General features: G+C 40.0%; 1 protein-coding gene across 1 annotated transcript in view; it reads left to right on the top strand.

Moving 5' to 3' along the window:
- Positions 1–119: 119 nt before the first annotated feature.
- ADAMTS16 (ADAM metallopeptidase with thrombospondin type 1 motif, 16) overlaps positions 120–13,340 on the top strand; it is a 192,356-nt gene continuing 179,135 nt past the window's right edge. Inside the window, exons 1-3 of the mRNA XM_011969411.1 lie at positions 120–202; positions 461–666; positions 7,499–7,824. Coding sequence (XP_011824801.1) covers positions 120–202; positions 461–666; positions 7,499–7,824 — 615 coding nt within the window. The remainder of the gene's footprint in view (positions 203–460; positions 667–7,498; positions 7,825–13,340) is intronic.

The following is a 13,340-nucleotide window of genomic DNA, read 5'->3' as shown; positions in this document are numbered from 1 at the left end:
CTCGTAATCCCCGTGCCGCTGGTTTATTAGGTGCTGTGAATGTTCATGACTCTGTGGACCCCTACTTTTAAGATGCTATTGTGCACTTTTTTTTTTTTTAACTGTATGAGCGAGCACCGATGAGTGGACTTCCACCAATATTTATATGTCATTCCCTGGCCAAACGGTTTGCCAGAGTTATTGGTATAACATTAGGGAAAAGGTGAGGAAGTTCATTTTATTTTATTCTAAATTGCTTAGGAAGAATCTAAAGCTATCTGTATGCATCAAAGCCGTCATAAAGAGCAAATTACTCCCTTTTCCATCCCCTCCTACATCCTCGGATCCTCCTTCCCCTCCCCAATCCCTCTTTCTCCTCCTTTATAAATTAAAGTATTTCTCTACGGTTGCTTATTCTCAGTGAAGGAGGTGAAACAAGTGCTTAGCATCTCAGCACTAAATTTAATGCTCCAACAATCAGGGCGTACTTCAAACATAATAGTGCCCGAAATGGCTTATCGGCTTATTGTGACACCATCAGCAACGTTCACGTCCTGGGCCACAGTGTGACATGGGGACAAGTCTTATTCTTTTTCAATGCATGCTTTTACTTCTGCCACTTACAAGTGACATTTGCAAATGTGCTGTCTTATGGGAAGGGATCTCCGTGTCTTCATTCTGCATCAGGTAGATGAGAAAGCAGGTGTCACACTGGTTGCTAGGTGGTTTTTTTAACCTGAACCCATCTAATGACAGTTAATAAATATTATTTGGCATTGTTACCAACAATAAATTGCCATATCAAATATTAATATTAATTGACTTTTATAGGAAGAACTAGATTTGATTCTCTCAATATATTCCCAGATCTAGAAAATTAAAGAGTTAATAATTCAGAATTTCTCAGTATAGTTACTTCAATTTGATAAAATAGCATAAAGGCAAGAATTTAGTATATGCATTAACTTTTCAAATTCTTCCCTACCGAATGATTATACAAATAGTACATAAGGTGACCAATATCAGATTGACGCTCACCATAGGACTTTTTTGAGAACCACCAGGGGGCGCTAGGTGCAAATGATATAAAATGTTAAAAAAGTTGTCATGGTGAATTTACAGGAGAAAGTTAATTATCTGTCCATTTACAGACTATCTTCTTTTGGTTGTCCTTGTCCCTTTTAGCGTTTTGCTTACAATACTAAAAGTTAATTCTTACAATTTTAAAAGTTAATTCTAATTCACCTTTTTAAGTAAGATTTTTGTAAAAAAAAAAAAAAAAAAAAAAAAAAATTCTAGTTCCCTAAAATCATGAAAATTCCGGAGGGACTCAGGAGATTTCCACAATACTTTAGTTTATGGCATTTATGATAAAGCACATATAGACACAGAAGATAAAGCACATTATAGACACAGAAGAAAGAAGAATAAAAGCCAGGGCTTCCTACCTAATTGTGCTTTTCCCTTGAAGCGATTCAATCCGCTTCAGCATCCTCTCTGGGAGTGGTGTGTCAGCGTGCTGCTCTGAACACCTGGCACCTCGGCTATTGTCACATCTCCATGACAACGACTTACCTGGCTTGGTGAGAACCTGAAGGGAAAGAACTGAACCCTTCTTAGTGAAGTTCTAGCCCAGTGGACACAGCACACCCTCCTCCCCTACCGTCTATGCACTTTAGCTCCTTAATTATGAAAGGCTAACGTGTGAGTCTGGACATCCACAACAAGCTTCTATGCCACCAGAGAAAAGATCCTGCTCAACAGTGTTGCCTGTTTCCCTCTGACCTGGAGCAGAAGAGCTAGAAGATCCTTGGTGACTGCTGGGGTCAGCTTACTGTCGCCTGTCTAGGTATCCATTAGACAAGTTGGTTCTGAAATAACTAATTGTAGCCATACATTTTGTTTAAAGAGGCACATGACTCAAACTATTATTGCAAATTGTTCTTGGTGGCTGAAGTAATTACAAAATAGCAAAGAGAACAAAGCTGGATGTGTCACACTACCTGACTTCAAACTATGCTACAAGGCTACAGTAACCAAAATGGCATGGTACTGGTACCAAAACAGATATATAGATCAATAGAACAGAACAGAGACCTCAGAAATAACACCACACATCTACAACCACCTGATCTTTGACACATCTGACAAAAACAGGCAATGGGGAAAGGATTCCCTATTTAATAAATGGTGCTGCGAAAACTGGCTAGCCATATGAAGAAAACCGAAACTGGACCCTTCCTTACATCGTACACAGAAACTAACTCAAGATGGATTAAAGATTTAAATGTGAGACCTAAAACCAAGAGCAATTGCAACAAAAGCCACAACTGACAAATAAGATCTAATTAAACTAAAGAGCTTCTGCACAGCAAAAGAAACTGTTATCAGATTGAACAGGCAACCTACAGAACCAGAGGAAATGTTTGTAATTTATCCATCTGACAATGGGCTAATATCCAGAATCTACAAGAAACTTAAACAAATTTAGAAGAAAAACACAAACAACCCCATCAAAAAATGGGTGAAATATATAAACAGATAATTTTCAAAAGAAGACATTTATGCAGCCAACAAACATAAGAAAAAAAGCTCATCATCACGGGTCATTAGAGAAATGCAAATCAAAATAACAATGAGATACCATCTCACACCATTTAGAATGGCGATCATTAAAAAGTCAGGAAACAACAGATGCTGGAGAGGATGTGGAGAAATAGGAACACTTTTACACAGTTGGTGGGAGTGTAAATTAATTCAACCATTGTAGAAGACAGTGTGGTGATTCCTCAAGGAACTAGAATGAGAATTACCATTTGACCCAGCAATCCCATTACTGGGTATATACCCAGAGAATTATAAATCATTCTGCTGTAAAGACACATTCACACGTATGTTTATTACAGCACTGTTCACAATAGCAAAGACTTGGAACCAACCCAAATACCCATCAATGATAGACTGAATAAAGAAAATGTGGCACATATACACCATGGAATTCCATGTAGCCATAAAAAAGAATGAGTTCTTGTCCTTTGCAGGGACATGGATGAAGCTGGAAACCATCATTCTCAGCAAACTAACACAGGAACAAAAAACCAAACACCACATATTCTCACCAAGTGGGAGTTGAACATTGAGAACATATAGACACAGGGAAAGGAACATCACCCACTGGGGCCTGTTGGGGGGTGAGGGGCAAGGGGAGGGATAGCATTAGGAGAAATACCTAATGTAGATGACGGGTTGATGGTTGCAGCAAACCGCCATGGTACGTGTATACCTATGTAACAAATCTGCACGTTCTGCACATGTATCCCAGAACTTAAAGTATAATAAACAAAATCAGTGGTCACATGCTCACTAGTGAACATAATAACAGTGCAGAGAATATAAAATAGAATTGTGCTAGTTTCTCTTCCTACCACCCTCTACCTTATTATTTACCTTCTGCATTTTGTCCAGATGATCTACAAGAATTTACTTATCACCCTGTGTTCCTTACAGGCTACATTGTTTTTTTCTTTTAAAAGGTCACTTTGGCTTCAGAGCTTACAATGTACTTTGAAAGCTCATTATATTATGAACTTTGCCTCATGTGGTGAAATAATCTTTTAGATTTCATTCTTTTAGAGTATATTTTTTACGAGTTTTAAGGTATTCCTTTCTATGACTTTACTGTAATGTAGTTACCAATTATCTGTTGTTTATTCTTGTTTAAAATTTTGCCTCATTACAAATAATGCTTCCATGAAAATATTTACATAAACCTTTTAAAATTCATCTGAGATTATTTCCTCAGAGTGATTTCCTAGGTCGAAGGCTTTTGCAACTCATTGCCAAAGCAGACTTTAGGAAGGTAGTGTCGTTTTTCTTTCCTGACATCAGCAGTGTTTGAAAGAGGTGGCTGGTGGTGGACTGATTTTTTGTTAATGCGATTGATTTCTATTTAGAAGGCAATATATCTCCTGCCACCTGCCCCACCCTTCTCTCTGTTTTCTGGATTCTCCTTTCCTGCTATCCTCTTAGGGTGCTCATGAACATTCCTTTGCTTTTGGACAGTTACAGGCTCAGTCTTTGAGTCTGGAGCAAGTTGCAGTCAGGTGCCATCTAAGCAGCCAACTGTGGAAAGAGCGGGAAGTGTGGAGCCTATGGGAGATGGTCCTGTCGGGTGGGCAAGGTGTGGAGCTCTGGCCGTCTCCCACAGCCTTTTGGAATTGAGCTCTCCCAAGACAGTCGGGACCTCACGGGAGCCTTGCAGGACTTCTTGGAGTTCAGTTTGCCTGAACGTTGAGGTTATGAACCTACCACTTGTATATATGAGTTTTTAGATAGGACAAACTTTTCTTCTTGCAAGATTATTGTGTTTGAAGTCTTTCGAATATGTCTTTCCCATCTATGGAAAAAATACTGTATTAATAAAGACACCAATCCCTGTGAAAATAATTAAAATACATAAATTTACAGTGAAATTAATTATATTAAAAACATTGCAATGCTCAAAGCTCATCATTTCATAATTATTTCACTATATTTGATAATAATCTAGGCTCTTGAGACCACTGGCCTCTTTTGCATCTGTATGGCAGAAATCCTACACAGTGGGGGCTGCTGCGTATCTCTGCACACTGCATATTCAGTGATGGCACAGCAGTCATTGAAATCAGCCATGGGGGGAAGATTTACACCAGGGAAATTGGCAAATGCCAAAATCCAGGTCATTCTTCTCCAGACAGCAGGTTGTTGAATGCTTATTAGCACAGCATTGTGTTTATGTAAAAGTGGCTTATCAGTAGTTATTTTGCATGGTAAATATTATATGAGCCCCCAATAAAGGACAAGCATTGTCTCTCTCCAAAATAAAGGTCGTAAGAATATGGCTTATTTCATCTGAGAATAATTTGATTTTTTAAAGAGTAATCACCTTTTTATACACGATAAAATGTGCTGACCTGCCACTGTCTGGAACAAGCCATCCTGCCTTCTGTCATCCTTCCCCTGCTTCAGCTACAGTGGTAGGAGCTGGTGGGAGGTGAGGAGCATGCCCCTGAGTGGCTGGGATGGCAGATGACAGCTGTTAACATCCCTGCATCACGCTGGCCTTTCCCCTCTGTCCAGAGACCCAGGCATAAGAGAGGCAGAAGTCTCACTGCTGGGAGAGTGGGCTGGGGAAACGCAAAGCAAACAGGTGTGCACGTTTCACTTCTGTGTTTGTGAGGGGCTCAAATCCAGACTGGAATCTACATACCTGTGCCAGACATGCCGCTTCCTGCTGTGCTCTCCCTTTTCTATCATTGGATGCAATGTCACCAGATTCTTTGACTTCCTCATTTTCCTAATTAAATTTTAAATAATTCCAGTGTCTTTTACCTATGAGACCACAAGTTACTGACTTTGCTATAAATCTCAATGGTTACTTGTCAAGTTGTCTGCCGGAACATGCTGTGCCCCTCAGCCAGCTACCCTCAGAGTACCTGTCCACAGCTGTGTGCACACTTGCCATCCATCCTGGCCTCCTTCACTTCTCTCAAGCCCAAACGCCGGCCTTTCAGACTTCCCACTAGCTGCTACCAGTCTCTCTTTCTCTGTAACCACCCAATTTCCTGCCAGGATGGGACAGAATTGGGTGGACAAGTATCTGCATTGGAAGAGTTTTAGTTATAAGGAAAACTTTCTTTTTCCAGAAAAATATGATTAACCAAGTACTGTTCACTTCTAACCAAATGCCCCTTGTGCAGGATGCTATTTTATATTATCCTATTATTCCAAAAAACCTGTCCAACTCAGGCCAAAGCATAGAAGGGCCCTGATTATGAAGCACCTGACAGAAGAGTCTCCTAACAGCATATGTTGGTGATAAAGGGGAAGAAACGGAACATGAAAACCAGGGTCTTAAACTAGTAAGAGGAAGCTGCACTTTTGAGTGTTTGAGGACCGACCTCCTCATCATTGTGCTAGAGAGAGATCAGCTCTGGCGCCTGACTCTGACCCTTTTCAAAGACATCTCAGCATAAGTTTGGAGAAAGGGTTGGCATCATGCTGAGCTGTTATTTTCTCGGATTAGAAAAATGCAGGCCAGGGTGCAGGCCCTCTGCGAACATGTGGAAGCCCAGTGCTCGCCTACAGTTGGAGGCACACATACCAACGCATAAGTATTTAATAGGTGTGAAACAAGCTAACAAATCATTAACAAAAAAGTATTTTCATAAAGTTACCTTCACATAACCTAAAAGCCCAGGTCTAAGTTGAGAAGGTGGCACGCAGCAACATCTGGCCGGGGCAGGCACTACTCCTTCTCCTCCCATCCAAGTTCTGGCCTGTCTAGGACAGAAACACCCTCCCCCTGAACTGTGGAGAGCAGAGATGATATTGTTATGGTGGTAATGAGAGAACAAATCCTACTTGTAACCACGAAAACTCAATGACCATTTTCGAGAAGGAGAGAAACCTCCTTGGAGAAGACAACTACGAAATTTACAGAAAAGCAGCCCAGGACCACTGCCCAGGATGCTGGTGGAGCTTCAGGGTGTCCCTCTGTTTTCTGCTGAGAAGGTGGTGACCCAGTGAACACCGAATGCTTTCCTGGAAAGATCGCCTCTGACTACAGCCCTGCAGAGGGTCTGACTACAGACCCCTACATGGGTCCCCTGAAATTTGATAGCTCCTTGGGATTTTCTTTACTTTTTTAAAAGAAATAACTTCCTTGAATATGATTGAGACCAGCATACGCTACCTTTCAGTGGGAAGATGAACGTGGTGCATGTCTTCAGAAGGAACTTCCTTGAATATGATTGAGACCAGCATACGCTACCTTTCAGTGGGAAGATAAACGTGGTGCATGTCTTCAGAAGGGCTCAATGTGAAACCTGATCAAGTCCCAAGAACCCAGCCCAATGGCAGGGTCACCAACGGTTTTTATCAGGAACAAATGCACACGCGACCATTTCCAAATGTCAACATTTGGCAGACCTGGACCGTGTGTGCATCTTGCCTTTTCTCTTCTGTGTTCCATGATATCATGAATAAACATTTTAGGCAATTAGCAGAAAAGTGTGCCTATCATATTTTTATTTTTAACTGCTTTTTGAAAAATTCTGGGTGTGTTCAAGGTAAAATTTCTTATCAGCTCAGTGAGAAACAGAAATAACGTGACTGAAGGTATGTTTGAAAACTATAAAATGATTGTATTTGATAGTTATTAGTACAATTTATGAAATGCAATCCTAAAAGTTCGGTTTTGGTTTTATTTGATCAATAATTTATTTTCCATTTTAAGTGTCGTAGGATTTCCTGGCTTGGGAATAGCACATTATGGGGACTTTGTGACCATTTTTTTCTTGAAACTGTGATGTTCCGTATTCCACACTTTGAATTCAGTATGGGTAGGTGTTGCATTTTTCTTCGGCATTTTTGACTGGGTGGAAAGATCATGTGGTAAAATAATATTCTATCTTAAGACTTCCTGATTCTTCTCGGAATCCTGAAATGACTCAGCCTCTCCTCACTCTTTTGATTCCAGAATATGACCTGGTCTCTGCCTACGAGGTTGACCACAGGGGCGATTACGTGTCCCACGAAATCATGCACCATCAACGGCGGCGAAGAGCAGTGACCACGTCAGGGGTTGAGTCTCTTCACCTTCGGCTGAAAGGCTCCAGGCATGACTTCCACATGGATTTGAGGACTTCCAGCAGCCTGGTGGCTCCCGGCTTTATTGTGCAGACGTTGGGAAAGACAGGCACTAAGTCTGTGCAGACTTTACCGCCAGAGGACTTCTGTTTCTATCAAGGCTCTTTGCGATCCCACAGAAACTCGTCAGTGGCCCTTTCAACCTGCCAAGGCTTGGTGAGTACAGCGCGAGTCCCAGCTAGGGAGGCGAGGTTGGTGATGGTGGAAAGGAGAGGGTAACCAGGACTTTCCCTCGAGTTCACGTAGATGCTCTTCTTCTACTGCAGCACAGATTAAGCAGGAGGAATATTGCCAAGTAAAACTTTCCAAAAAACATTGTGTGCCTCCTCTGGCCTATTTGGAAACAGTGCGCACACCCACCCTGCTGCTGCTGTTCTAGAATTATTGTGGAAGAGCACTTCAGTTTGAAAATTGTGTATAAGAACCTCTGGCCAAATCTGAATTCTTTAGCTTCTTAGGGGATGTTTTTACTCCAACTTACAGCTTCTAACTGACAGAAACTGGAGAAATGTCTTCATTTGGAATGGAACAACAGTATTCAAGAGATTGGCCGTGAGGATTATTTGATCAGATATTTGAAAGACTTTGAATACTGTACATCTGTCATTCTGATGATGATAATCTGCTTACACATTAGGGCATTCATCCATGGCAGGGCGTTGCTGGTCTTCCTGGACTGATGAATCCAGGGTGCATTCCCCGTGTCCTGCATATCGGGTTTGGAATGGCACATCACTTCGATGCTTCTGGTGCTGCGATTTACAGGGACCCTAGAGAGGGGGGCATCTGGCTGAGCTAAGAATCTACCTGCATCCCTCAGGCCTACCCAAGTCAAAATCTCACTGGCTTGCTTTTTACTTTTCTTAAAATATTTTCATATATTTAGGGAGAAAAATCTTAGGAGATTCTTAGATTCTTGGCAACAAATGAATTGCTCAGGTGCAGAGGAGCGAAGTGTGACTTACACAGCAGAGTGAAAATGTGTTCAAGGTTCAAGGTCTTGAGGATGTTAAAGGTTTGGCTAACAGGTCTGGGACATTTATTGCTTTTCTAGAAAAAGCTTTCAGTGTGCTTAAATTTCCTTCCCTCTTTGAGGAGAGGGAATTCAGACCCCACATCTCATAAAAGATTTTGTGTGTGTGAATTTTGGATGCTGAATTCATAACCAATTCCTTAAAATACTAAATATATGTAAATGCTAAATCCTGTAAAAAAATTTTTTTAAATGTTAACATTCTGCTTTTTAGGGAAATTTGATATGAGTTGATCTCATTGCTATTTCACTCATAAGAAACTTTTGGGTTGAGTTGCTAGGGATAGGGTGGTGGTTATTTGGCGCTCTTGTTAAGCATGAAGACAATGGGACTGATTTCTTTCACACTCTCCCAAGAAAAATAAGTCTTCCTTAACGGACTAGAACTCTTCATGAAATGCACAAAATGAAGATACATCTTCCTTGGTTTTCTTTCACAAGGGCTTAAGCCAGAAATGGAAGCCATCTGTGTGGCAACGAGGTGTGCCGTGCCCTTTACCCTTGGGTAATTTTGGATTTGGTTGTGGAAATTGGTGAGATACTTCTTGCTAACCCAGCAGGGATGCAAGCTTCCTGAGACCCCTGGATCTCCCTGAGCCAGGGTGGCTGAGCTGTGCCCTGGAGTCTGTTCCCTGAATCGAGGTGCTTTGCAATAGCTTGAGATTTCTGGTGCTTTTTGAGCTTGATCAGAGTTAACAGGAAAAGTTAACAGTAAAGTAAGTGTATAATGATAATGAAAGATAAAGAAATTATAAATAACAGAAAAAAATGCTTCTCTGGATAATAAATAGTGGTATCTGATACTATAGCTGCTGGAAGAGAAATTTATATGTCTTCTCCATTAATCTTCCAAATACCTGTAGTCCAGCTTTACTGATATTTTGTCCATAGATGGTCACTACAAATGTGACCTCAACCAGACTTAAGAGTGTGAGGTTGAGGATTTTCGTCATAAGACAGGATAAATCAAAGGCATTGGAAAGAGCCCTGTTCTTATTTAGGTATCTTTGCAGAGCCCAGAGGCCATCACTTTGAAAAGATCTCTTCTAGCAGGAAATGCTCTATATTCTGTTCTATCTATTTAATTTGTAGGATAAGAACATTACTTTCGGGTTTAAAAATATATTGCTTAATTCTCACATAATATCTTGTGTCATTTAATTAGAGAAAATGGTTTACCGTTGTAAGACAATGCAATTTCCAAACTGATATATAGTTTTTCACCCTGATTCTCAGACTCTGCATTTGGAAGGATTTTGCTGTTGTCCACTAATGATTGGTTTGAGGAATAGCATGAAAGTGAATCATTGAGGTGTTATCCTATCTATAGTAAATAAATATTCACAAAGAAGAAAGGAAAAACTAAACAAACATAGTACCCTAAATCTCATGTTCACAATGACAATTTGAGTACAGAATGACCTTGAGAATTGCGTATGGCTGCAGCCCAGCAGACCTGGGCCTCAGGAGTTTATTGTCTAACGAGAGAGGCAGGACACAGGCAAGTCCCCTACAGGGGGAGGAAACAGGGACAGACATGGGAGCCAGAAGAACCCAGAGGAGGATGCCTCTGCATGCCTTGCTGGTAGGTGGAGAGTGTCAGGATAGGATTTTGGAAACTATCCAGAAACCAAGTCCATAGTAAAGTTAGAATGTGATGCCCATAAATGAAGGAGTAACAAGCAGTCCTGGAGAAGACTGCTGGCATCTGCCAAGCTCACATCCTGTTAACACCACCTATAAATGTTAAGACCTTAATATTTGCATATTAAACCCAAGTATAATATATTCAATGAGATCTGTAAACCCTAAAATTATTTCTAGAGTTTACCCTGGTATTGCCACTGAATATCTTGACTTAAAATATTTCTTATTTAGTTAAATAAGGGTAATTTTTGGAAAAAGGATCCCTGTTATATTTATGTCTCTACCAAATTGTTGTTATAGATCTGTTTGTGGTTACCAACCACAAGCACATAAATGTGTGTCACTCAGTAGATACTTTCTAGTACTTGGTTAAATAATGGATAGACTTAGAGCGCTAGTTATAAGTAAGAGACAATGATGACCATGGCAATAGCACAAAGAACAATAATGACTTATTGAATGTTATACTTTGCTAATAGCTTTATAATGGTTATCTCACTTAGCTTGGAGATAAGTTGAAGAAATAGGTACTATTTTAAAAACAGCTTTATTGAGATGTAACTCACTCCTTAAAGAGTTAATTAGCTCTATTCATTTAATAGAGTTTCACCCTTTAAATTGTATAATTCGGTAGTGTTTAGTATATTCACAGAAATGTGCAAATATCACTAGAGTCTAATTGGAGACATTTGCATCACCTCAAAAATAAACCTCTTATGGTCAGTTCTCCTTCCCCTAATCTCCCCGTTCCCATCCTAGACAGTATAGGTTTGCCTAATCTGGCCATTTATTATAAATAGAAGCATACACTACGTGACCTTTGTGACTGACTCCTTTCACTTAGCGTAACGTGTTCAAGATTCATCCATGTTGCAGCGCATATCAGTACTTTATCCTTTTTTATTGCTAAAGTATACCACATATTTTATTTATCTTTCAGGTGATGGACATTATTGTTTTACTTTTTTTGGCTACTGTGAATAATGCTGCTATGAACATTTGTGTACAGGATTTTGTATGAATGTGTGTTTTCATTTCTCTTGGGTAAATACCTAGGAGTGTAATTTCTGGGACATATGGAAATTCTACACTTAACATTTTGAGGAATTTTCAAACTGTTTTTCATGTTAGTTGAACCATTTTCTATTGCCCCAGTAATGTCTGAAGGTTCCTATTTCTCCACATTCTTGCCAAACCTTATTGTTCTCTGTTTTTAAATAGTCATCCCAGTGAGTATGAAGGAGTATCCATTGTGGTTCTGATTTACTGCGTAGAGATTATTGGCTTTGGAAGAGGGTTCACTGTGCAGAGGTTAGCAACTTGTCTGAGTTTGGTGAGACAGCAACCCCCACACACAAGTTACATGAAGTGGGTTTATTACTTAGAGACAGGTAGAGCAACAAGGGACAGCAGAAGTCTAGGAATAATCACAGGCTGGTACACAAGGCTCAATACAGCTGTCTGAGTGGATGAAGTCTTGTCTCTGCATGCAACATGGCTGAGGCACCCAGGAAAGCAGCCCACCCTGGATTTTATACCTGGACACATGATGCGCTGAACAAGTTCTGCAGTTCAATCATCGCAACAAGTTCTACATTTCAGTCATCACATCATACTACAAGGCAGGGACTGCAACAGAGTCCAGGTTGTTTCTGCCCTTTCCTCCTATCTCATGATGTTGCATTTCCAGCACATTTTGCAGTCATTCTTGAGAATGGGAAGGAAGAAAGTGGGGAGGACTCAGTTGGTCATAGTCATCTGTAGAATTGTTCTGCATTGGTTGATGGTTTTTTGTTGTTTTACTTTCAGCACTTTCAATATGTCATCCTATTGCTTTCTGACGTTCATTGTTTCTGGTGAAAAGTCAAGTGTTTATTTCACTGTGGTTTATTATGCATATTGCATTACACATATGTTAGCATGTATACTTTGGTATCCATTATGCATATGTTGATATGTTTAATGATGTCCCACATTTCCCTGAGGCTCCATTCATTTTTCCTTCATTCATTTTTTTTATGTATTCCTTGTTTATCTTCAAATTCATTGATTTTATCCTGGCAGTTCAAATATATTATTAAGCCCCATCATGAATTCTACATTTTGTTTATTATACTTTTCAATTTCATAATTTTTTATTTATTTTAAAAATGTATCTTCATTCAAATTCTCTGTATGACATTGTCATCATGGCTTCCTTTATTTCTTTTTTCATTTTATTTTATTTTATTTTATTTTTTTGAGATGGAGTCTCGCCCTGTTGCCCATGCTGGAGTGCAATGGCACGATCTCAGCTCACTGAAACCTCAGCCTCTTGGGTTCAGGTGATTCTCCTGCCTCAGCCTCCTGAGTAGCTGGGATTACAGGTGTGTGCCACCATGCCCAGCTAATTTTTTGTATCTCTAGTACAAACGGGGTTTGACCATGTTGGCTAGGCTGGTCTTGAACTCCTGACCTCAAGCAACCCACCCGCCTCAGCCTCCCAAAGTGCTGGAACCACAGGTGTGAGCCACTGTGCCTGGCCCATTTTTATTTTTAATGTATTTTTATCATATATATTTAAGGTGAAAATATGATGTTTATACACACACACATACACACACCACACACAATGAGATCATTACTAGAGCCAAGCAAATGTATCCATTATTTTCCATAGTTCCCTTTGTGTCTGTGTGTGTGTGTGTTAGTTAAGAGCACCTAAAATCTACTCTTTGATCAAATTTTCAGTATACAATACAGTATTATTAAGTATAATCCTCATGCTATATGTTAGGTCTTTAGACTTACTCATCCTATGTAACTGTAAGTTTGTATTCTTTGACCTACTTCTCCCCATTTTTTCCTCCTTTCTGCCACTGGGAAGGAGTGTTCTAATCAATACTCATTACTTCTATGTATTCAACTTCTTTTTTAGATTCCACGTATAAGTGAGACCATACAGTATTTGTCTTTCTGTCTCTGGCTTATTTCACTTAGCACATTGTCTTCC

Source organism: Mandrillus leucophaeus, unplaced genomic scaffold (assembly GCF_000951045.1).
Source record: "Mandrillus leucophaeus isolate KB7577 unplaced genomic scaffold, Mleu.le_1.0 Scaffold89, whole genome shotgun sequence".
In the NCBI taxonomy this organism is placed as follows: domain Eukaryota; kingdom Metazoa; phylum Chordata; class Mammalia; order Primates; family Cercopithecidae; genus Mandrillus; species Mandrillus leucophaeus.
The sequence above is the reverse complement of the archived record's forward strand: the minus strand, read 5'-3'. Positions and strand labels throughout refer to the sequence as shown.